Raw genomic sequence first — 22,861 nt, 5'->3', positions numbered from 1 at the left:
CTCTACTTTTCTCTCTCTCTCTCTCTCTCTCTCTCTCTCTCTCTCTCTCTCTCTCTCGCTCTCTACCTTTCTCTCGCTCTCTACCTCTCTCTCTCTCTCTCTCTCTCTCGCTCTCTACCTTTCTCTCGCTCTCTACCTTCTCTCTCTCTCTCTCTCTCTCTCTCTCTCTCTACTCTACCTTCTCTCTCTCTCTCTCTCTCTCTCTCTCTCTCTCTCTCTCTCTACCTTTCTCTCGCTCTCTACCTTTCTCTCTCCTTCTCTCAGACTTCCTAAAGAAGAAGACAGTTGAGGTGCAGGCCTTCCTCAAAGCAGTCCAGCTCTACAGACAGGAGAAGGGCAGCTATGACTCCTGGAAAATGCTGATTGGCAGTGACGTCAGGGTAGGTTACTGGTTCTGCTTCTATGCTTAAAACACTCACATCAGCAGATACTGATTCCGTTGACACTCTTTCTCTCTCTACTCCCCCATACCCTGTTAGTTGATGGCAGGGCAGTATAATTGGGCAATTGTGTGGTCACGGAGTATTTGTGATACCAGGAAGTTAAGTTAGAGGTGCAGGAAACAACCCCTATTACTGCAAGGAGGCCGCCACTGTCCTACTGCACTCACACACCTCCGCATTCACTTATTTGTGTGTGTGTGTGTCTGTTCTCACACCTGTCTCATCAATGTTTTCAACGCCAGAGTTTTGCTCTGTAGTTTCACCATGTGTTTGCACTATTACTCACCTGCATGTTTTTCAGGGGTAAATCAATCTGCACGTTGTCATATGATTTGGATGTTTGATATGCATGGTTCGTAAGATTTGTACAAATACATTTTGTGTGTGTGTGTGTGTGTGTGTGTGTGTGTGTGTGTGTGTGTGTGTGTGTAGGTACTGGCCAACCTGGTTATGGAGGAGCTGTTGCCCTCTTTGGAGAAGGACATGCTGCCTCATCTAAAAGCCAGGAAGACAGAGAGGAAGAGAGTGTGGTTCGCTGTGAGTCACGCTACCAATACAAAAGTATGATGATTAATGATGCGTGTGTTTGTTTCCTTAAACCCTAACCCCTCTCTATTCTGCACCACAGACCGTAGAAGCGGCCTATATCCTGGTGCAGGAGTGTCTATTTGAGGGTATGTCTGCTCTGAAGGAGGAGTGTAGGAAGGCAGCTCACCAGCAGGAGGTGCTGATACGCTCTGACATGGACCAGATCCTCAACTCCAGAACCTACCTGGAAGGAAAACTACGAGGTACCGACTAACCCTGGAGAGAGAATCAATCCAAAATCTGCCCCCATAGTATACTTGTATACGGTTAGGGGTTCATTTAGAAATCAGCAAGAGAGTTAGGGCTATGCAAACTCTCAGTCACTACAAGACAAACAGGCTGTACAAATGCAATCCGTTACTTGTAATTTGTCACATGATACTGTTTTACATGAATAGATCCATATGAGCGTGAACATGGCAGGTTAACTGCATGTATTTGTGTGTACTTGTGTGTGTGTGTAACTATTGTCGTGTCTTTGGCTATGCCGGAATAAGTGATATGACATGCTATTCTATAAAATCATTTCTCCGTAGTTAATATTACCTGATTGAGCTAATCATGTAAATGTAATTAACTAGAGAGTCGGGCACCACAAAATAATATTTCTAGAGCTGTTATCTTCTGAATAAACTCTTACAGACCTAGTAATATTTTACCTCAATAGCAGTCAATAGTAATCGTCATCTTAATTCAGTCTCATTTGAAAGTTGTACATTCTTGGTTATCTGCACAAACCCTGGCTCACAAGTTGAATCAGCAATACAAAATTGGGTTTAATTATTTATTTACTAAATACCTAACTAATCACACAGAATTACAAATGACGTCATAAAGGAAAATGTCCCTAGCGGGCGGAACAGATATGATAGCTTGTTACACAAAAGAAAAGGGTCTGAGTTTGAGTGAAAGAGCGGGAAGACTGAGGAACAAAGGGAAGAAGCTGTGCTATTGTAAATACAGTATCTTATGTATTCTAAATGACCGCCCATTTGGAAAAGGAAAATGCAATAAATATTTGTTCTGAGCTGCGCTTCAGTAGGTTGGTGGTAGATGGAAGGCCGTGTTGCCCAACCGAGTCCTTTGAAGAATGTCTCTGGTTGTCAATTGGATACGTTGTAGTAACATCATTGGGTGATAGACGGGATACTCTGTCTGTTCCTTCCTAACCCTCGTTTGCATCTGCTGCTGCTAACTCAACGGCTAGGAGGTATCACTTCTGTAGTGAATAAGAGTTCAAAGTTTATACCATTCGCAACCAAAGCTCACGCTGATTTTGACTTCGTTCTGTAGTTATTATCTGAACCATTCTGACATCAGACCACCGTCCTCACATCCTCGGAACAGGAGGTTATATTGTCGTCAAGGGCTTATATAGGAAGGGAGAGGAGGGCGTGTTTGAAAAGGGGGAAAGAGGTAATTATGACTGTCATAAACCTACCCCCCCAGGCCAACGTCATGACACTATACTTGTGGGGACCAAAAGCCCCCACAAGAATAGTGAACAAACAAAAAATTGGACTAACTGGGGACATTTTGTTAGTCCCCACAAGGTCAAATGCTATTTCTAGAGGGTATAAGGTCAAGGTTAGAATTAGTGTTAGGGTTAGCATTAGGTTTAGGGTTAGTGATAGGAGCTAGGGTTAGTCTTAGGATTAGGAGCTAGGGTTAGGTTTAGGGTTAACGTTAGGTTTTCGGATTAAGGTTAGGGGTTAGGGAAAATAGGATTTTGAATGGGACTGAATTGTGTCCCCCCGCAAAGGATAGTTATACAAGACTGTGTGCGCACATGTTTGTGCATGTGTGCTTGCGTTTGCGTACGTGTGAGATTGTGTGTGTCTGATTTTAGGGGGCTGGGTAGACCTGTTGGAGATCCAGCAGGGCTTAGGTCAGGGTGTGGTATCGGGGCGTTGGTGTACATTATTCTTTTGTTCTGTTCAGTGTTGTTGACACTGATACCTAGCTAACTCCCTGGGAGAGTGGATGTCTCTGTGGGGGACAGTAAATGCCACCCAGCAGATTTGATGACTGTACACTAGACTTTATACAATATTCGTGCCCAGGCAGTTTAAACACAAGCCCAATACCCTCCGTTCAACGAGTTACAATTATCCATTTTAGTCAGCAGCACTTAAGATAGATAACTTGTTTTATATTCATTAAATGCTGTTTTTATTGCATTAATGGAACAGGAGCACTATAGATTAAATCAAGAGAGAGCTTAAACTATGATTCAATGTACAGTACTGTATCTTGTTCTATTGACCAAGCCCTAGCTTCTGGTCTGATGCATTAATCTACGAATGTATCTGTCCTCCTGTAGCCAGTTTATCAGAGCAGCTAATGAATGTATCTGTCCTCCTGTAGCCAGTTTATCAGAGCAGCTAATGAATGTATCTGTCCTCCTGTAGCCAGTTTATCAGAGCAGCTAATGAATGTATCTGTCCTCCTGTAGCAGGTTTATCAGAGCAGCTAATGAATGTATCTGTCCTCCTGTAGCCAGTTTATCAGAGCAGCTAATGAATGTATCTGTCCTCCTGTAGCCAGTTTATCAGAGCAGCTAATTAATGTATCTGTCCTCCTGTAGCCAGTTTATCAGAGCAGCTAATGAATGTATCTGTCCTCCTGTAGCAGGTTTATCAGAGCAGCTAATGAATGTATCTGTCCTCCTGTAGCCAGTTTATCAGAGCAGCTAATGAATGTATCTGTCCTCCTGTAGCCAGTTTATCAGAGCAGCTAATTAATGTATCTGTCCTCCTGTAGCCAGTTTATCAGAGCAGCTAATTAATGTATCTGTCCTCCTGTAGCCAGTTTATCAGAGCAGCTAATTAATGTATCTGTCCTACTGTAGCTAGTGTATTGGAGTCAGCAGAGAAGTTCTGTTCGGAGAGCGTGCAGCCCTACCTGGCCTCCGTACTGGAGGAGCTGATGGGACCAATCAGCTCAGGGTTCCAGGAAGCCCGGCTCCTGAGTGACAGCCAGATGGACCAACTGTGTCAGGACTTCCAGGAGGGCGGGGTTACCAATGAACTCAAGCAGGTGCAAATTTCCTCTCCTCGTCTTCTCACAAACAGTCCTGTCTGAGCTATCATTTACTCAAACTATTGACCCCCACTTTGTTGATCCCGCTTGGTCTTTCTCCTCACCTTTTCCCTCTCTCCCTCACCCCTTTTTCCTCTTTCTCATCTATTCCCTTTTTTATCAAACTCCATCACCCGTCCTCCCTTTCTGTTGCTTCCTTTTTCATCACCCTCTCTCTCATCCCCCCTCTTCCTCTCTGCCTCTCTCCAGGCCCTAGCTAAACTGAGTAGGCCCAATCTGTTGAGTTGTTACCAGAGGATCAACTCTCTCCACGACCAGCTGCACGACCTGCAGGAACGCTTTGGCTTCTCCAACATCAGCAGCCTGGTCCACAGCACCCAGATAGACCTACAGCAGGTAAACATTACACACACACTAAGTGACTAACTAAGATTTTCCACACTTTAATACTCATCAGACAGTCTCAGTTGTTGTGAATCTGACAGACAGTGTTGACCTGTTGGCGGTGATGAAAAATAATAGCTACAGAACCAGTCAAAAGTTTGGACACACCAACTCATTCAAGGGTTGTTATATATTTTGACTATTTTCTGCATTGTAGAATAATAGTGAAGACATCAAAACTGTGAAATATGAAATAAACGCATATGGAATCATGTCGTGACCAAAAAAAGTGTTAAACAAATCAAAATATATTTTATATTTGAGATTATTCAAAGTAGCCACCCTTTGCCTTGATGACAGATTTGAACACTCTTAGCATTCTCTCAACCAGCTTCATGAGGTACGTACATACCCCAACCAGAAGCCATGGATTACAGGCAACATCTGCACTGAGCTAAAGGCTAGAGCTGCCACTTTCAAGGAGCAGGACTCTAACCCGGAAGCTTATAAGAAATCCCGCTATGCCCTCCGACGAACCATCAAGCAGGCAATACGTCAATATAGGACTAAGATCGAATGGTACTGCACCGTCTCTGACGCTCGTCGGATGTGGCAGGGTTTGCGAACCATTACAGACTACAAAGGGAAGCATAGTCGGGAGCTGCCCAGTGACATGAGTCTACCAGACGAGCTAAACTGATTCTATGTTCACTTCAAGGCAAATAACACTGAAACATGCATGAGAGCACCAGCTGTTCCCGGAAGACTGTGCGATCACGCTCTCCGCAGCCGATGTGAGTAAGACCTTTAAACAGGTCAACATTCACAAGGCCGCAGGACCACGCGAATTACCAGGACGTGTACTGCGAGCATGCACTGACCAACTGCAAGCATGCGCTGTGCCCAAGAACACTAAGGTAACCTGTGCCCCCATTCCCAGAATGTGCCCCCATTCTCATCGACACGGCTGCAGTGGAGCATGTTGAGAGCTACGAGTTCCTTGGTGTCCACATCACCAACAAACTAACATGGTCCAAGCACACCAAGACAGTCATGAAGAGGGCACGACAAAACATATTCCCCCTAAGGAGACTGAAAAGATTTGGCATGGGTCCTCAGATCCTCAAACGTTTCTACAGCTGCACCATCGAGAGCATGCTGACTGGTTGCATCACTGCCTGGTATGGCAACTGCTCTGCCTCCGACCGCAAGGCACTACAGAGGGTAGTGCGAACGGCCCAGTACATCACTGGGGCTAATCTTCCTGCCATCCAGGACCTCTATACCAGGTGGTGTCAGAGGAAGGCCCTAAAAATTGGCAAAGACTCCAGCCACCCTAGTCATAGACTGTTCCCTCTGCTACCTCATGGCAAGCGGTACCGGTCGAGGTCCAAGAGGCTACTAAACAGCTTCTAGCCCCAAGCCATAAGACTCTTGAACATCTAATCAAATGGCTACCCAGTCTATTTGCTTTGCCCCACCCACTTTTACACCACTGCTACTCTCTGTTGTTATCATCTCTGCATATTCACTTTAATAATTCTACCGAACTCAGTTTTTCACAATTCCTGACATTTAATCCCAGTAAAAATGCCCTGTCTTAGGTCAGTTAGGATCACCACTTTATTTTAAGAATGTGAACTGTGAGAGTAATAGTAGAGAGAATTATTTATTTAAGCTTTTATTTCTTTCATCACATTCCCAGTGGAACGTTTCGAGTTGCCTTCCATAAGCTTCCCACAATAAGATGGATGAATTTTGGCCCATTCTTCCTGACAGAGCTGGTGTAACCGAGTCAGGTTTGTAGGCCTCCTTGCTCACACACACTTTTTCAGTTCTGCCCACAAATTTTCTATAGAATTGAGGTCAGGGCTTTGATGGCCACTCCAATACCTTGACTTTGTTGTCCTTAAGCCATTTTGCCACAACTTTGGAAGTATGCTTGGGGTCATTGTCCTGGCGGATGTCTTGAGATGTTGCTTCAATATATCTACATAATTTTCATTTGTCACGAAGCCATCTATTTTGTGAAGTGCACCAGTCCCTCCTGCAGCAAAGCACCCCCATAACATGATGCTGCCACCCCCGTGCTTCACGTTTGGGACGGTGTTCTTCTGCTTGCAAGTCTCCCCCTTTTTCTTCCAAACACAACAATGGTCATTATGGCCAAACAGTTTTATTTTTGTTTCAACAGACCAGAGGACATTTCTCCAAAAAGTACGATCTTTGTCCCCATGTGCAGTTGCAAACTGTAGTCTGGCTTTTTTATGGCGGTTTTGGAGCAGTGGCTTCTTCCTTACTGAGCAGCCTTTCAGGTTATGTCGATATAGGACTCGTTTTACTGTGGATATAGATACTTTTGTACCTGTTTCCTCCAGCATCTTCACAAGGTCCCTTGCTGTTGTTCTGGGATTGATTTGCACTTTTCTCACCAAAGTACGTTCATCTCTAGGAGACAGAATGTATCTCATTCCTGAGCGGTATGGTGGCTGCGTGGTCCCAAGCTGCTTATACTTGCGTACTATTGTTTGTACAGATGAACGTGGTACCTTCAGGTGTTTGGAAATTGCTCCCAAGGTTGTGGAGGTCTTGGCTGATTTATTTTGATTTTCGCATGATGTCAAGCAAAGAGGCACTGAATTTGAAGGTAGGCCTTGAAATACATCCACAGCTACACCTCCAATTGACTCACATGATATAAGTTAGCCAATCAGAAGCTTCTAAAGCCATGACATCATTTTCGGTAATTTTCCAAGTTGTTTAAAGGCACAGCCAACTTAGTGTATGTGAACTTCTGACCCACTGGAATTGAGATACATTGAATAATAAGTGAAATAATCTGTCTGTAAACAATTGTTGGAAAAATGACTTGTCATGCACAAAGTAGATGTCCAAACCAACTTGCCAAAACTATAGTTTGTTAAGGATACGGACCTTTTTTTTACATTTTCGCCTAAAATGACATACCCAAATTAATCTGCCTGTAGCTCAGGGCCTGAAGCAAGGATATGCGCATTTCTGGTACCATTTGAAAGGAAACACTTTGAAGTTTGTGGAAATGTGAAAGGAATGTAGGAGAATATAAAATAATAGACCTGGTAAAAGATAATACAAAGAAAATACCCACTATTCTTCAAAAAAATGTATCTTTGAAATGCAATGGAAAGGCCATAATGTATTATTCCAGCCCAGGTGCAATTTAGATTTGTCCACTAGATGGCAGCAGTGTATGTGCAAAGTTTTAGACTGATCCAATGAACCATTGCATTTGTTAAAAATGCTTTATATCAAGACTTCTCAAATGCTCCTAATATGTTTATTAATAATTCATGTTCAGAATTATGCACTCTCCTCAAACAATAGCATGGTATTCTTTCACTGTAATAGCTACTGTAAATTGGATAGTGTAGTCAGTTTAACACGAATGTAAGCTTTCTAGCAATATCAGTTATGTCTATGTCCTGGGAAATGTTCTTGTTTCTTACAACTTCATGCTAATCGCATTAGCCTACGTTAGCTCAACCGTCCCGTGGAAGCGACACCGAACCAGGAAGAAGATAACAAGACATTTGTGGAGATGTTGAAAAACGAGTTTTAATGACTCCAACTTAAGTGTAAGTAAACATTTTTTTTTAAGTGGCTGTCCCGGCCAAGTCTCTCATCGAAGGCATTGAGTTCCTCCAATGTAAGCATTGGCAGTGTAGGTTCTGGACGTACATATTACCTCAACTAACCGGTGCCCTCGCACATTGACTCTGTACCGGTACCCCCCTGTATATAGTCTCACTATTGTTATTTTACTGCTGCTCTTTATTTACCTGTTACTTTTATTTCTTATTCTTATCCATATTTTTTAAAACTGCATTGTTGGTTAGGGGCTCGTAAGTAAGCGTTTCACTGTAAGGTCGACACCTGTTGTATTTGGCGCATTTATTCAGCACATAGGAGCGGCAGGTAGCCAAGTGGTTAGAGTGTTGGACCAGTAACCGAAAGGTTGCTTGATCAAATCCCAGAGCTGACAAGGTAAAAATCTGTCGTTCTGCCCCTGAACAAGGCAGTTAACCCACTGTTCCTAGGCCGTCATTGTATGTAAGAATTTGTTCTTAACTGACTTGCCTAGTTCAATTAAAATTGTTTTTATTTTATTTTTTTAAATGTGACGAATAAAATTGGATAATTTCATAGTTTTGATGTTTTCACTACATTCTACAATGTAATTTTTATTTTTTTTAAACTGAGTAGATGGGTCCAAACCTTTTGACTAGTACTGTATGCACAGTGTGTCATTGATTGACGAGCTCCCGGGTTAATTCCTCCATGTCCTGTGTCCAGCTGGTGGAGAATGCAGCGTACACCTTTCATCTGCTGCTCTACAAGGACATCGAGGACAACCCAGGCAACGCGTGCTCTGCCATGGAGAAGTCCAGGCACAGGGTGCTCAAGGTACGCTGCTTATTCATTATTACACATCTGTGTATAAAGTAGAGTTACTTCACAGGCGTACAGAGGAACTCACTGAGACGAGCACTGATCAAAATGAATGTTTATATGCTGATTAAACTCTGTGTGTTGCAGCAATATGACTATGACAGCAGTACGGTGAGGAAAAGGATCTTTCGTGAGGCCTTGGTGGGGATCACTCTCCCTCACATCAAGAAGACCCTGGCCCCCACTTACAAAACAGTGAGTCAATACACACACACTTTCCCCTTTAACCGAACACTAGAACAAATACACATAACCTGGCCCCCACCTTGTAGCAACTTACAATATAAAAATGGCCAATTATGTAATAACAGTTAATAATGTAGTACATTTTGCATTTATAATGTAATAAATGTTGATAATGTAATAGATTGCCAATAATGTAATAAATATGCTCAATGCGTAACATAATAGTTTTTCACATAATGTAATAATTAAATTATTATTATTACATTCTGCGTGGATTATAAACTGTTTTAAAAAAAGGTGATCAATAGTGTAATAACTCACGTCAACCCCCTCACCAAACCTTTCTGAGCCAAGATCACTCAGGCCGGGATCTACCGCTCAGAATTGGTTAAAAACTATGAAAAACAGTTCTGTAGCAATGAGGTTTGTGCAGTAGGCTATAGTCCCAATACATTATGAATGGATATTGGCTAAGCTTGAATTGCCCTGGCAATGTTGTTCTTCTCTGACCATTTCAATAAATATATTTAAAAAACTTCAGGTATATGATCACACTGTTAATAGATCCTATTTTGTTGTATTAGTCGTGAGACACAGTTGAGTGATCATACATTTGAGCATATCATTTGCTTTCATTATTTTTACTGGAGTGACGGTGCCTGCATCTGATGGTCAGTCTCCGCGGAGGGAGAGCATCAGAGGGTCCGCCTCTGCTTCGAACACTCCGACTGTGTCATTGCGTTTTGGGTACACCAGAAGTACATTCATTTCCAATGGAAACGCTGCGTTTGCCTTTCAGCATTTCGTTGCAGTGCGTTTGGTGTGATGCATACGTTCGATTTATCGAACATATGCATCAAATTGTATGCGTAGACTTGACAGAAAGTAGCAACATGTGAACGTTGAATTTTTGTTGCACACATATACAGTAAAAAAAAAAAGCGAAATGCAATAACAAATAGCCAAGACAGCAGAGAGTCTCTTTTCAACAATGAGACATACGTTGAGGAATGGTCTTGATTGCGCTGTTGGGCCGGGACCAGCCCCGTCGAAGAGCAGGTCTATGTGGGTCCAGAGATGGTTGAAGTTCTGAAAGCAAAGTTCCAACATCTCATCCAAGAGCTTCGACTATTTGGAGAGGAATTTTGAAGTTACTTTAGTCTGGACCGAAGCCAGTTCGATCATCTGCTCCAGATGGTTGGAGCCTGGATCGCCCAGATGGACCCCAACTACCGGGAGTCCATCAGCCCAGTTGAAAGCCTGGCGATTTGTCTCCGGTAAGCTCAATTCTAGTGAATTTTTTTAGTCTTTGATACCATAATTGATTGATATTAGATATATTTTATGTGCAACCTTGCTAGCTAAAGGGCTCTCTAGTTAATAGCCCTTGTGTGACATCAGCTGTACTTCATTGATGTACTTCAGAATGTTCATTAGGACTATAACGTTTCCCAAATTTGGTTTAAAATAATTTTTTTAATGATGCAATGTTACCAAATTAAAAGAAAGTTGGAGTGCCTTCTGCCTTGATGAAGGTAGGCTAGTCTTCTCCAGTTACCACTTGTTGTTCAAGACATTTACAGTCATTCATGACATTCTTATTGGAATCACATACGCTCTTAGAAAAAAGGGGTTCCTATAAAGTGTCCTTCTGCTTTCCCCATAGGATAACCATTTCTGGTTCCAGGTAGAACCCTCTGGGGAGAAGTTTATACATGGAACCGAATTGGGTTCTACCTGGAACCAAAAAGGGCACTACTGTACCTGGAACCAAAAAGGGTTCCTCAAAGGGTTCTCCTAGAGAATTGTACTGTTTCAAGGCATTGTTAATGAGGGTTGATGATATAATTGACAATTATTATTATTATTATTATTATTATTATTATAATTAGTAGAGCATAATAAACTGTAATGAGGTAGGTACACAGTGGAACAGTTTTAAAATAGTGCATCTAATTCAGTTTAAAGGAAGGGGGTGAGAAGGATTACTTTATCCTATCCTAGGTATTCCTTAAAATGGGGTTTCAGGTGTCCAATCGGAAAGTTTGATTGACTCATTCAAGGATTCTTTTTAGGTAGTTTGTTCTACATTGGGGGCCAGACATCAGAAGTTTGAACTGGGCTATGGAACTGTACTAACCTCAGTGTTAAATCAAAATATATTTTATATTGGATGATTCTTTCAAAGTAGCCCTTGTTTGGGTGTAGGGCCAATCAGAGTGTTGTGAGGTAGGGGTGGTATACAGAAGACAGCCCTATTTGGCAAAAACCATGGTCTTTATGGCAAGAACGAGCTCAACTGGAAGCCAGTGGAGAACAGCAGTCCATTAGCTTTAAGACATGAACGTCAGTCAATATGGAACATTTCAAGAACTTTTAAGGTTTCTTCAAGTGCAGTCACAAAAACCATGAGCTGTGATGAAAGGGGTTTAATGGCACAGGAAGGGAGCCCAGCCTCTGCTGCAGAGGACAAGTAATCCAGAGGGAGATGACAAATGCCTCAATTAACCTGCCCCTCGGATTCCTAAATGCTTGAGGCAGAGTTCAAGTAACAGACGGATGTTCAGAGCATGAACCTACAGGAACTGGGCCACCGCCTTGATGTTATTGTTAAGAACCACTAGGGTAAAGATAATCCAGGATCACGCCAAGAGTTCTTAGCGCTCTGGGAGGAGGACACAATGGAGTTGTCAACCGTGATGGGAGATCATGGAACGGGCAGTCCTTCCCCGGGAGGAAGAGCAGTCCCGTCTTGCCGAGGTTCAGCTTGAGGTGGTGATCCGTCATCCACACGGATATGTCTGCCAGACATGCAGAGATTTTCCCACCTGGTCAGAAGGGGGAAAGGAGAAGATTAGTGTGTGTGGGGGTGCATTGCAATGATGACAGACCATGTGAGGTTATGACAGAGCCAAGTGACTTGGTGTATACCAGAATAGGAGAGGGCCTAGAACAGAATTCTGGGGGACACCAGTGCCATCCCATCTGGTTTGTGGTGAGGAGACAGATTTTTCGCCAGGACCACCTGGTAGGATTTTACCTGTCAGGTAATGGAGTGCTGCATCAGATGACCTGGCCTCCACAGATCCCCAACCTCGGAGAGGGTTGAGATGGTTTGAGGATCTGATGGTTCACAGTATCGGAAGGAAAAACAGCCGACAGGTCTCAGCATAGGATGAGAGCTCCTTCAAGACTGAGTAAAAGCTTTAGCAGTGAAGCTGATACAGAGAAGAGCAAGTCTCAGTTGAATGACTGTCTTGAAACCTGGCTGATTTGGAATCAAAATATCATTTTGATTTGTTTAATAGCTTTTTGAGTTACTGGCCAAGGATTCCATGTTCAAGAGTTTTGGACAGTTTTAACCTGTTAAGTCGAAGGGATACTGGTCATTCTGTTAAAAATCGGAGGGACATTTCAGCGCCCTTTTTCAGGCCAGGTGCATATGCATATGATTGAAGTGTGGAAGGAAAACACCAGCGGTCAGGGATAAAGTTGATGATCGAGGTGAGGTAAGGGAGAAGGTCTCCGAAATGGTCAGGAAAATCTGATCACTGAAAATGGTCAAATAAATAGGTTGTTGCGCTACTTCCAGGAATTGTTCATCTGAGAGAGAGGGGAGAAAGAGGTCAGAGCACAGGGTAGGGCAGTTGAGCAGAGTCTTGTCATTTGATTCAGCTTTGATTCTTAGCTAACCGAATCGAGGATCGGATGTCCCGACCTTCTTTTCAAAATGTTTTGACGAAGTCATCTGCAAGACATGAGGGGGAGAGGGGACACCTTCAGGAGGGAGGAGAAGGTGGCAAAGAGCTTTAGGGTTATTAGGCAGATGCTAATTTAAAGTTGCATTACAAAAGTGGCTTTAGCAGCAGAGACAGAGGAGGTTTTGTAGAAAGGAGGGACTTTTTGAATTTTAAAGGATGCCAGGTCCGCAGGGAGGCGAGCTATTTTTTCCTCCATTTCCACAGTCTTCCCGGAGCCCTGTTCTTTCTAAGGCTAGAGTTGGCCGATTTAATCTACCCAATAGTTTATTGGGACAGTCATAGAATGAATTGTAGATGTTTCAAAGGCATTGTTAATGTTTTATATTTTATTTGTGCGGTTTGTGTAGCGACGACTATGCTAATTATTTTGTTTACGTCCCCCGGGTCTTTTGGGGTGTTACATGCTATCAGATAATAGCTTCTCATGCTTTCGCCGAAAAGCATTTTAAAAATCTGACTTGTTGCCTGGATTCACAACGAGTGTAGCTTTAATTCAATACCCTGCATGTGTATTTTAATGAACGTTTGAGTTTTAACTAATACTATTAGCATTTAGCGTAGCGCATTTGCATTTCCAGAGCTCTAGATGGGACGCCTGCGTGCCAGGTAGGAGCAAGAGTTGTATTCATTATTATTCTACAATGTAAAAAATAGTTTTAAAAAACAAGGAATGAGTAGGTGTTCTAAAACTTTTTACCGGTATTGTATATGAGTAGATAGAATATGTGGGTTGAATTTCAAGTTCATCACAATATTGATAATTGTTTTGAATTTTATTTCACATTCTTGGAGACCAACTGTCTGGTTGGTGAATACATGCCTGTCCCCAAGGAGGAAGACTGGAGGGCCATCGCTGCCAAGTTCCTGCAGAGGTGGAATTTCCCCAACTGTCTTGGCTCCATTGACGGGAAACATGTAGTAATCCAGGCTCCACTGTGCTCAGGTTCGCAGTTCTACAACTACAAGGGTACATATTGACGGGAAACATGTAGTAATCCAGGCTCCACTGTGCTCAGGTTCGCAGTTCTACAACTACAAGGGTACATATTGACGGGAAACCTGTAGTAATCCAGGATCCACTGTGCTCAGGTTCACAGTTCTACAACTACAAGGATACATATTGACGGGAAACCTGTAGTAATCCAGGATCCACTGTGCTCAGGTTCGCAGTTCTACAACTACAAGGGTACATATTGACGGGAAACATGTAGTAATCCAGGATCCACTGTGCTCAGGTTCACAGTTCTACAACTACAAGGATACATATTGACGGGAAACCTGTAGTAATCCAGGATCCACTGTGCTCAGGTTCGCAGTTCTACAACTACAAGGGTACATATTGACGGGAAACATGTAGTAATCCAGGATCCACTGTGCTCAGGTTCACAGTTCTACAACTACAAGGATACATATTGACGGGAAACCTGTAGTAATCCAGGATCCACTGTGCTCGGGTTCGCAGTTCTACAACTACAAGCGTACATATTCAGTTGTACTCTTGGCTGTTGTAGATGCCATCTACTGTTTCCGTGGCGTTGATGTTGGTACTTACGGCAAGGGAAGTGATAGCGGGACCCTCCGGGACTCTGCCTTCAGCCAGGCACTTCAGGATGGCACCCTGGAGACTCCACCACCTGCATCACTCCCTGGGGCTGAAGACCTGGGACCCGTTCCCCACTTCTTTGTCGGCGATGAGGCCTTCCCTTGAGAACCAACCTCATGAGGCCCTATTCTGGATGCCAGCTGCCATTGCCAAAGCCTGTAAGGATCTTTAACAAACAACTATCCAGGGCAAGGTTATATGTTAAATGCAATGGACCCTAGGTAACCTAGGGACAATACAAATAGTAAAGTTTACCACCATCTTCACTGGTCTGACAAAATGCAGGTTAGGGAGAGTGTGTTTTTACTTTAATCTGGTCTTAGATCTGCAAAGGTGTAGGGAAGAAATAAGCAGATGAAGTCTAAATGAGATATTAATAAACAAATGAAACAACTGACTATGAACACATTAGACTTTAATGAGTATTCAAGTACAGGAAAGAACATGACAGGTATGTGTGTTGTAAAAATGTTACCAAAAATTAAAAAAAACTATTGAAAGAGGTGTGTCCATGTATGTGCGTGTAAAAATACAAAAATGTTTTGAGTAGCCTGTAATCTGTAAGAGAACAGCAATAGCATGCACAACTGCAGACAAATACAGGGACAATTCATAAAGCCTAGACATAGTAGGGGAACTTCAGACATGGCCATAAAGAGACAGAGGGCAGGGCTGTCTGTGAATGTGTAGCCACAATACAGGTAAACACACATTTAACCTTCAGTCTTGTAAAAGAACAACAAGAGCATCTGAATTCTCTGGTGTGTCAGTTTCAATTCAGTCAATTTTCATGCAATCTATGTACAACTAATAATGAATGCTGTCCTACAGTAAGTATTGAGAAACTATTTACTTTATGAATTCCATTAATTTTATACTAAAAAGCCTACTAAGAAAGGACATGGTAATAAGTTAGAAAATCTCAAGTGAGGACCCTTGGAAAATATCAGTTGCATTTCCTTGATTCCTCGCGTCCTCTCCTCACCTCCTGCTCAAACCCCATTGGAGGAGAAGGTCAAAACAACAACCAGACAGCTCACCTCTTCCTGTCCTTCCTGTGAGCTGGTCGGCTAAATTGACTCCATCTCTGGAAGGGAAGAGAAAAACAACACTTACAAGCATTACATAAAAGATCACCATAAAAGGTGAGATTTATGTTAACTAAATACTGCTTGTATAGTGCAGTTGGTGGCATAAATATTGGAACAGTATGGTAACATTGGTAATACTTGCTGTTTACTCATGGAATTTGTATTTCAGATCAAAAGATGAATATGACAGGCAAATGTTTAGACGACAAACTTATTTTAGGATATTTTCTAACCCAAAAACAACAGCTACAGTGGGGCAAAAAAAGTATTTAGTCAGCCACCAATTGTGCAAGTTCTCCCACTTAAAAAGATGAGAGGCCTGTAATTTTCATCTTAGGTACACTTCAACTATGACAGACAAAATGAGAAAAAAAATCCAGAAAATCACATTGTAGGATTTTTAATGAATTTATTTGCAAATTATGGTGGAAAATAAGTATTTGGTCACCTATAAACAAGCAAGGTTTTTGGCTCTCACAGACCTGTAACTTCTTCTTTACGAGGCTCCACTGTCCTCCACTCGTTACCTGTATTAATGGCACCTGTTTGAACTTGTTATCAGTATAAAAGACACCTGTCCACAATCTCAAACAGTCACACTCCAAACTCCACTAAGGCAAAGACCAAAGAGCTGGCAAAGGACACCAGAAACAAAATTGTAGACCTGCACCAGGCTGGGAATACTGAATCTGCAATAGGTAAGCAGCTTGGATTAAAGAAATCAACTGTGGGAGCAATTATTAGGAAATGGAAGACATACAAGACCACTGATAATCTCCCTCGATCTGGGGTTCCACACAAGATCTCACCCCGTGGGGTCAAAATAATCACAAGAACGGTGAGCAAAAATCCCAGAACCACACGGGGGGACCTAGTGAATGACCTGCAGAGAGCTGGGACCAAAGTAACAAAGCCTACCATCAGTAACACACTATGCCGCCAGGGACTCAAATCCTACAGTGCCAGACGTGTCCCCCTGCTTAAGCCAGTACATGTCCAGGCCCGTCTGAAGTTTGCTAGAGAGCATTTGGATGATCCAGAAGAAGATTTGGAGAATGTCATATGGTCAGATGAAACCAAAATATAACTTTTTGGTAAAAAGTCAACTCATCGTGTTTGGAGGACAAAATGCTGAGTTGCTTCCAAAGAACACCATACCTACTGTGAAGCATGGGGGTGGAAACATGATGCTTTGGGGCTGTTTTTCTGCAAAGGGACCAGGACAACTGATCCGTGTAAAGGAAAGAATGAATGGGGCCATGTATCGTGAGATTTTGAGTGAAAACCTCCTTCCATCAGCAAGGGCATTGAAGATGAAACGTGGCTGAGTCTTTCAGCATGACAATGATCCCAAACACACCGCCCGGGCAACAAAGGAGTTGCTTCGTAAGAAGCATTTCAAGGTCCTGGAGTGGCCTAGCCAGTCTCCAAATCTCAACCCCATAGAAAATCTTTGGAGGGAGTTGGAAGTCCGTGTTGCTCAGCAACAGCCCCAAAACATCACTGCTCTAGAGGAGATCTGCATGGAGGAAATACCAGCAACAGTGTGTGAGAACCTTGTGAAGACTTACAGAAAACGTTTGACCTCTGTCATTGCCAACAAAGGGTATATAACAAAGTATTGAGAAACTTTTGTTATTGACCAAATACTTGTTTTCCACCATAATTTGCAAATAAATTAATAAAAAATCCTAAAATGTGATTTTCAGGATTTTTTTCCTTCTCATTTTGTTGAAGTGTACCTATGATGAAAATTACAGGCCTCTCATCTTTTTAAGTGGGAGAACTTGCACAATTGGTGGCTGACTAAATACTTTTTTGCCCCACTGTATACATTTGCCTCATTTGATCTGAAATACCAATTAGCCTACATGAGTATACTGTAAAAATGACACTGTTGCAATACTTAAGACAATACCTGTGTTGTGGAGAAGAAAAAAACGTAACATTGAACTCGGCATCGAAAAGCAGCTAATTAATTTGAACCTTGACTGTTGCTCTTCTTTGCTGAGGCAGCCTCTTTAGGGTTGTAACCAGGCTGATGGCAAAGAGGGTCTCTTCCTCCTCCTTCCTGTGTGCATCAGGTTGGGCTGTATCCCTCTTGACAGCTTGGAGGTGCGAAATGAGTGGATCTGGGGGCTGGTAGCGCCTGGTGTGACTTTGTTCCTCTTCGTGTCTCTCCTCGTTTGTCTCCACGGCCACATCCTGTTCAACAAGGTCCTCACTGGTCACTTCCGTGAGGTTCATAATAATCTCAGGTGGTCCTAGATCCAGAGGTACTTCCTCCATTTCATCATCTTCCATGGCTGCACCGGTGGTGGTCATATTGTGGATGATGTAGACGTTGTAGAGGGTCTCACTGCACCAGTGATGGTCGCAGTAGTAGATGAGAGGGTCTCGCTTGTATGGGTAAAAGAGAGTGTATATTACATTATTGGTTAAAGTAATTACACTATTACACATGCAAAAGTTCTTACATTATTAGCTCCTCTTCCATTATTGTTATTTTATTACATTATCAGTTGCTACACACCTGCAAAACAGTGTCTCTCAGCTAGCCTTCAAAACCCTCAAGAAAATAGGGGGAAAGCCAGCATAAATTATACTGCCCCAAAAGAAGTGTTTTGAGAGCACAGGCCTTTACATTTTTTTTGTGTCCTGAAATCTCATTATTGTTTAGAAAATCGCATGTTGAAATGGTTGTTTCTGTGTCTTTAGGAGCTGCAGGGTCTTAAACAGTTAATCTACGCAGACTATTCCAACTTTGTCCATGTTCACAATATCTATGAGGGCATTTTGCTGCAGAGTCTGGACAAGGAAGTCATCAAAGGTATTGTTTCTGCTAGATATTGCAGTTATTCATTTGTATCTTATTCAATTGTAATACATATTTTAGGTATTACTACAATGTTACTCTCTCTGCTCACCCACACCAATATTATTAGTGCGCGTGCTTTTAAACATGTCTCTGTTTGCTCTACAGTGGTGGAGGAGGCAGCCAGGCTGAAGAAACACAATCTGTTCACAGACACCAGAGACCTCCTGAGTCAGTCCAGCTGCTCCAGCATAATCTCCACCCCTTTCAACCCCAGCAACACAGCCAGGATGCTAGGCTTCCCCGGACAGCTCCAGACCCAGCCCCAGCCCGAAGCCGAGGTAACAGCCCAGCCCACCTCTCCTCTTCAGGGCAATGGCCCGGTGGTCGGTGGGGGTGCACAAGGGTAGGGCTGTGGCGGTCATGACATTTTGTGAGCCGGTGATTGTCACGCAAATAACTGCTGTTCTCAGTATTTGACCATTACTTAACATAAACACATTCAGCATCTCCTGGCTTCCACACAGCCTACAAGTCACTGATGCAGACCTTTGAAACATCTACATTTGAAAAAGTCTAAATAAATCCATGTAATATAGCCGAGATCATCACAATAAATCCATTAGTTATTTTAGACAGGTCTAAAGAAACATGATATCTAGAAAATGTAGTCTATTTCAGAAGAGCAGAATAGCATACTCTGATCTGGCGATGCAATATGGCTGTGGGCTACATTAGTTCATTTAGCAGACAAGATTTGCTTAGAATTTAGTGCCATTACTTGAGATTATTTTATCGAATGAAGAATACAATTGAACATAGCTGAAGAAAATAGAAAGGATATTTTCTCCAAAAGACCTGAGGGAGTGTGCACATGTGGCTATTCTGTGTTGAGCAGTAAACAAAGAAACAGGTACTTCTATATGCATCATTTGTGATTTGATTTTTAGCACATTCTAAGGCTGCATGATACAACTCTAATGATGATTTGAAAAAATTTGCATGAAAGATACATCAGTCCCTCATTCACAATTTGACAAGCACTTGATAATGCCTCGAATTTCCCGGCTACATCCCCTTTGTGTGGCCATAATGCCCCCTGAAAAAGTCTATTCCTTTTGCGGCCAGGGGCCGTTATGCCCTTGGGATGAATATTATAATTATAATTCCCTTCTCCCTGCTGCGTGCTGAAGCACCTATCATTCACACGGCTCTCTGTCACGTGATAGGGTCTTTATTACAGGCTACAAATGAAGACAGACACATCCAGCACGTAACTGAGTGTGTACTTATCCAATTCCGAGGCACATACTGAAGATATTGAAAGAACTGTCCACATTTAATTTTCTACAGCCAACAAGATGTGTAGGCCTAATGAACAGCAAAAGCACTAGCCTATGTCAATTTACTATCCCAATAATACAAAAGTTGACCTATTCTGTGCGAGAAATAAATATTCAAAATATAGTCTGGGACGGTTGTGGGATGCGATAGATCCCAAATGAGTACAACCACTAGCATAAAAACGCTTTAAGCAATGAGCCCGACACAACAGATGAGATCGTTTAATTTACGATGTTGATAAACTGTTAGGCTTTTTCTTACATTATAAGCGCAACAAGGTGCACACGGCAGTAGGCTGCAAATGCGATTATGCATTTGTATTATAGGTCTTATTATCAAGGTGCATTTTAATGTGAAAATGATCTTTCCTAAACTTGACACAGGCGCTGTGTGTGTATGCCAGTGAGGCTCTACACCCGTTGTAACGTGGATTAATATGCTTCATTTTAAGAAGTTATTTGGCAACTTTAGTTGCGATACAAGCCTATGGGAGTATGGGCTAGGCTACACGAAGTGTGTGACCATGATTTTAAAAAGTTTTACAAAAAAAATCATGTGCTGTTTCTTTTTTTGCCTTAAACTGGGCATCATTCACAAGTGAAAATAAAACAGGGGCAGCAGGAAAAAATACATGTCACCTAAATTAAATAGCAAATGGAGGACGCTTTTCTCGTGGCTCATGTTCATGCCAGCCAGGTAGTCTTGTCGTTAGAGAACCAACTGAGAGTTCAATGGGATCTCCAGTCCCAGCCGACACAGATAAAGTGGCTAGTCTTGCTACCACGGAAACAGCTCAAGTGGACATCTCTGCCCTAACCGAGGCAGCTAAAGTGGACATTCCTGCTCTAACTTAGACCACTCATGCTGACACAGGCCCTCCAGTTGAAACAGTGACGGTAGAAGAGCCAGTCGCTGTTGAAAAAGAGAAAGTAGGGACACCGACCGAGGCAGAGACATCCATTGAAGTAGACACCCAACCACAGTAGCACAAAACAAAGCTCCTTCCCCCAGTCCGGACCCTGTCCCTGACCCACATCTCCTGTCCCTGTTTGTGTTGTCAACCATGTAGCTGTCATTGACCCGGTAGTTGTTGAAGATTCAGTGGCGTGGCTTCTCTCACGATCACCACTACTGAGACAAAAGCTGATAGAGAGAGCAGTCCTCCTCACAGTGACCCAGCAGTGGCCTCTAGTGGTGAGAAGCCTACAACGGTGCCACATGCAGACTCTAGACTTGCTGCAGCAGTAGAGACCAAAGATGTGGAGGTGCCTGTGACAGCCCCATCCATCCCCGATGATGGGGATGAGGACTTGGTGACATATAGCGAGTTGGCCCCCGTCACACATTGAGACCCCTAATGCAGATGTTACAGTGGAGTCAGGAGCAGCAGCCCCGGCCAAGGAAGTCAAAGTGTCACTAAGCATTCGAGGAGATTAGTGTTTCTGTGACCTCTGACCTTGCATTAGAGGTCAGTGTGAGTGAATCACCTGTCAGCATCACCACCGAGCCCCTTATAGAAGTATCAGAGGGTGGACCCTGTTCCCCTTAATCATGTCGCTGAAGCAACATTAGCTTCTCTGTTAACGCCTAGTGTTGAAGTCACTGCATGTTCTGATTCAACCGTAGCATCAGCAGCCAATGTGAATGTCGTCCCTCCACAGCCCCGGCCACCCTCCCTGCTGAGCCAAAGAGGCCCTCCAGGGCCCGGGACTGTGTGAAGGAGATCCGGGACCTGGTGGTGGAGGAGTTGGGAGTGGAGAAGATGGTGCAGCGTTACCCAGGTAGTCATAACCTATAAGAGAGTGGTGACAAAGAGAGGGGCCTGATGTCACACAGAGAATAAAGGATGACAAGGGCCCCATTTTAAAAATCACTGTAAATGTGAGGAGTATGGAGAGGTGATAGACTATACCCTTGCTGTTGTGGAAACCGACTGAGATTGCCTTCACTGTAAAAAAAAAAAAGAAGTAATTTTTATACAAGCATTTGCAATTGTGTGGCTTGAACTTAATTTGTGTCATAGATTTTTATATGTATTTTAGATGATTTGAGAACAGTTTGATATATGCCAGTTTAAATTGTTCAATATTAAATCAAGAACACTGCCGTATATTGAATCGGTCTGAGTAGCAATGGGAGGGTTCTACATATGGCGGGTTTAGGGATTTTCTGTTCTATGTACAGCTATCCCAATAAGAGATACATCCAAAGGCATCATGATTTGAGGAGTATATTATTATACTGTATACACATAGGCCCACTGCATTGATTCCATGAAGAAGAATGAGCCATTTCCAATGGACACAGTTGCTATGGAGACTGGTCTAGTGTCTTTATTTCTGAATACACTTAAGCTGTGTTAAAATGTCAACACCATCCAGTGCCTGTACATAACATTTTACACTGGCAATTTGGGAAGGGGCTGTGCATATTCACTGTATATTTAACAGTTAATTGCTAGCTAAATGTAATTAATTGATTGTTTTCAGCTACTTTTGTGCTCCATAAACTCGGCTAATTAACCCTTCAGTGCTAAAGGAAGGCAAACACATTAAATGTGTTGTAATTGTTTTATAGTCAAATAAAAAGGTTATTTTATTTAAATAAATAACACACAAGCACTGGACGGCTGGCTGGTTTTTCTAGACTTCATACAGTATTTTAGTTTCTCAGACTCAAATTGTTCATGGATAAACAAAATTGCCCTTGATAAAGACTGTATAAAATAAATAATACAAATACTGAGAGTACAGAACATTAGGAACGCCAGCGCTTTCCATGACAGACAGAATCCAGGTGAAAGCTAAGATCCCTTTCTGATGTCACTTGTTAAATCCACCTCAGTGTCGATGAAGGAGACAGGTTATAGAAGGATTTTTACATTTACATTTTACATTTAAGTCATTTAGCAGACGCTCTTATCAGAGCGACTTACAAATTGGTGCATACACCTTATGACAACCAGTGGAACAGCCACTTGCATCTAAATCTTGTTGGGGGGTGAGAAGGGGGTGAGAAGGATTACTTACCCTTACTTACCCTATCCTAGGTATTCCTTGAAGAGGTGGGGTTTCAGGTGTCTCCGGAAGGTGGTGATTGACTCCGCTGTCCTGGCG

General features: G+C 42.7%; 1 protein-coding gene across 1 annotated transcript in view; it reads left to right on the top strand.

Annotated features, from left to right (window-relative positions):
- The window catches only part of LOC118358886 (protein Niban 1-like), a 48,982-nt gene extending 26,611 nt beyond the window's left edge, over positions 1 to 22,371 (top strand). Inside the window, exons 6-15 of the mRNA XM_035736868.2 lie at positions 265 to 380; positions 876 to 980; positions 1,072 to 1,234; positions 3,883 to 4,070; positions 4,323 to 4,469; positions 8,790 to 8,900; positions 9,033 to 9,140; positions 18,305 to 18,416; positions 18,570 to 18,742; positions 21,407 to 22,371. Of these exons, the coding sequence (XP_035592761.1) occupies positions 265 to 380; positions 876 to 980; positions 1,072 to 1,234; positions 3,883 to 4,070; positions 4,323 to 4,469; positions 8,790 to 8,900; positions 9,033 to 9,140; positions 18,305 to 18,416; positions 18,570 to 18,742; positions 21,407 to 21,463 (1,280 nt within the window). The 3' untranslated portion in view covers positions 21,464 to 22,371. The remainder of the gene's footprint in view (positions 1 to 264; positions 381 to 875; positions 981 to 1,071; positions 1,235 to 3,882; positions 4,071 to 4,322; positions 4,470 to 8,789; positions 8,901 to 9,032; positions 9,141 to 18,304; positions 18,417 to 18,569; positions 18,743 to 21,406) is intronic.
- Positions 22,372 to 22,861: the final 490 nt, after the last annotated feature.

The sequence above is a fragment of the Oncorhynchus keta genome, chromosome 26 (assembly GCF_023373465.1).
Source record: "Oncorhynchus keta strain PuntledgeMale-10-30-2019 chromosome 26, Oket_V2, whole genome shotgun sequence".
Taxonomy (NCBI): Eukaryota; Metazoa; Chordata; class Actinopteri; order Salmoniformes; family Salmonidae; genus Oncorhynchus; species Oncorhynchus keta.
This window is presented reverse-complemented; position numbering and strand designations above follow the sequence as displayed.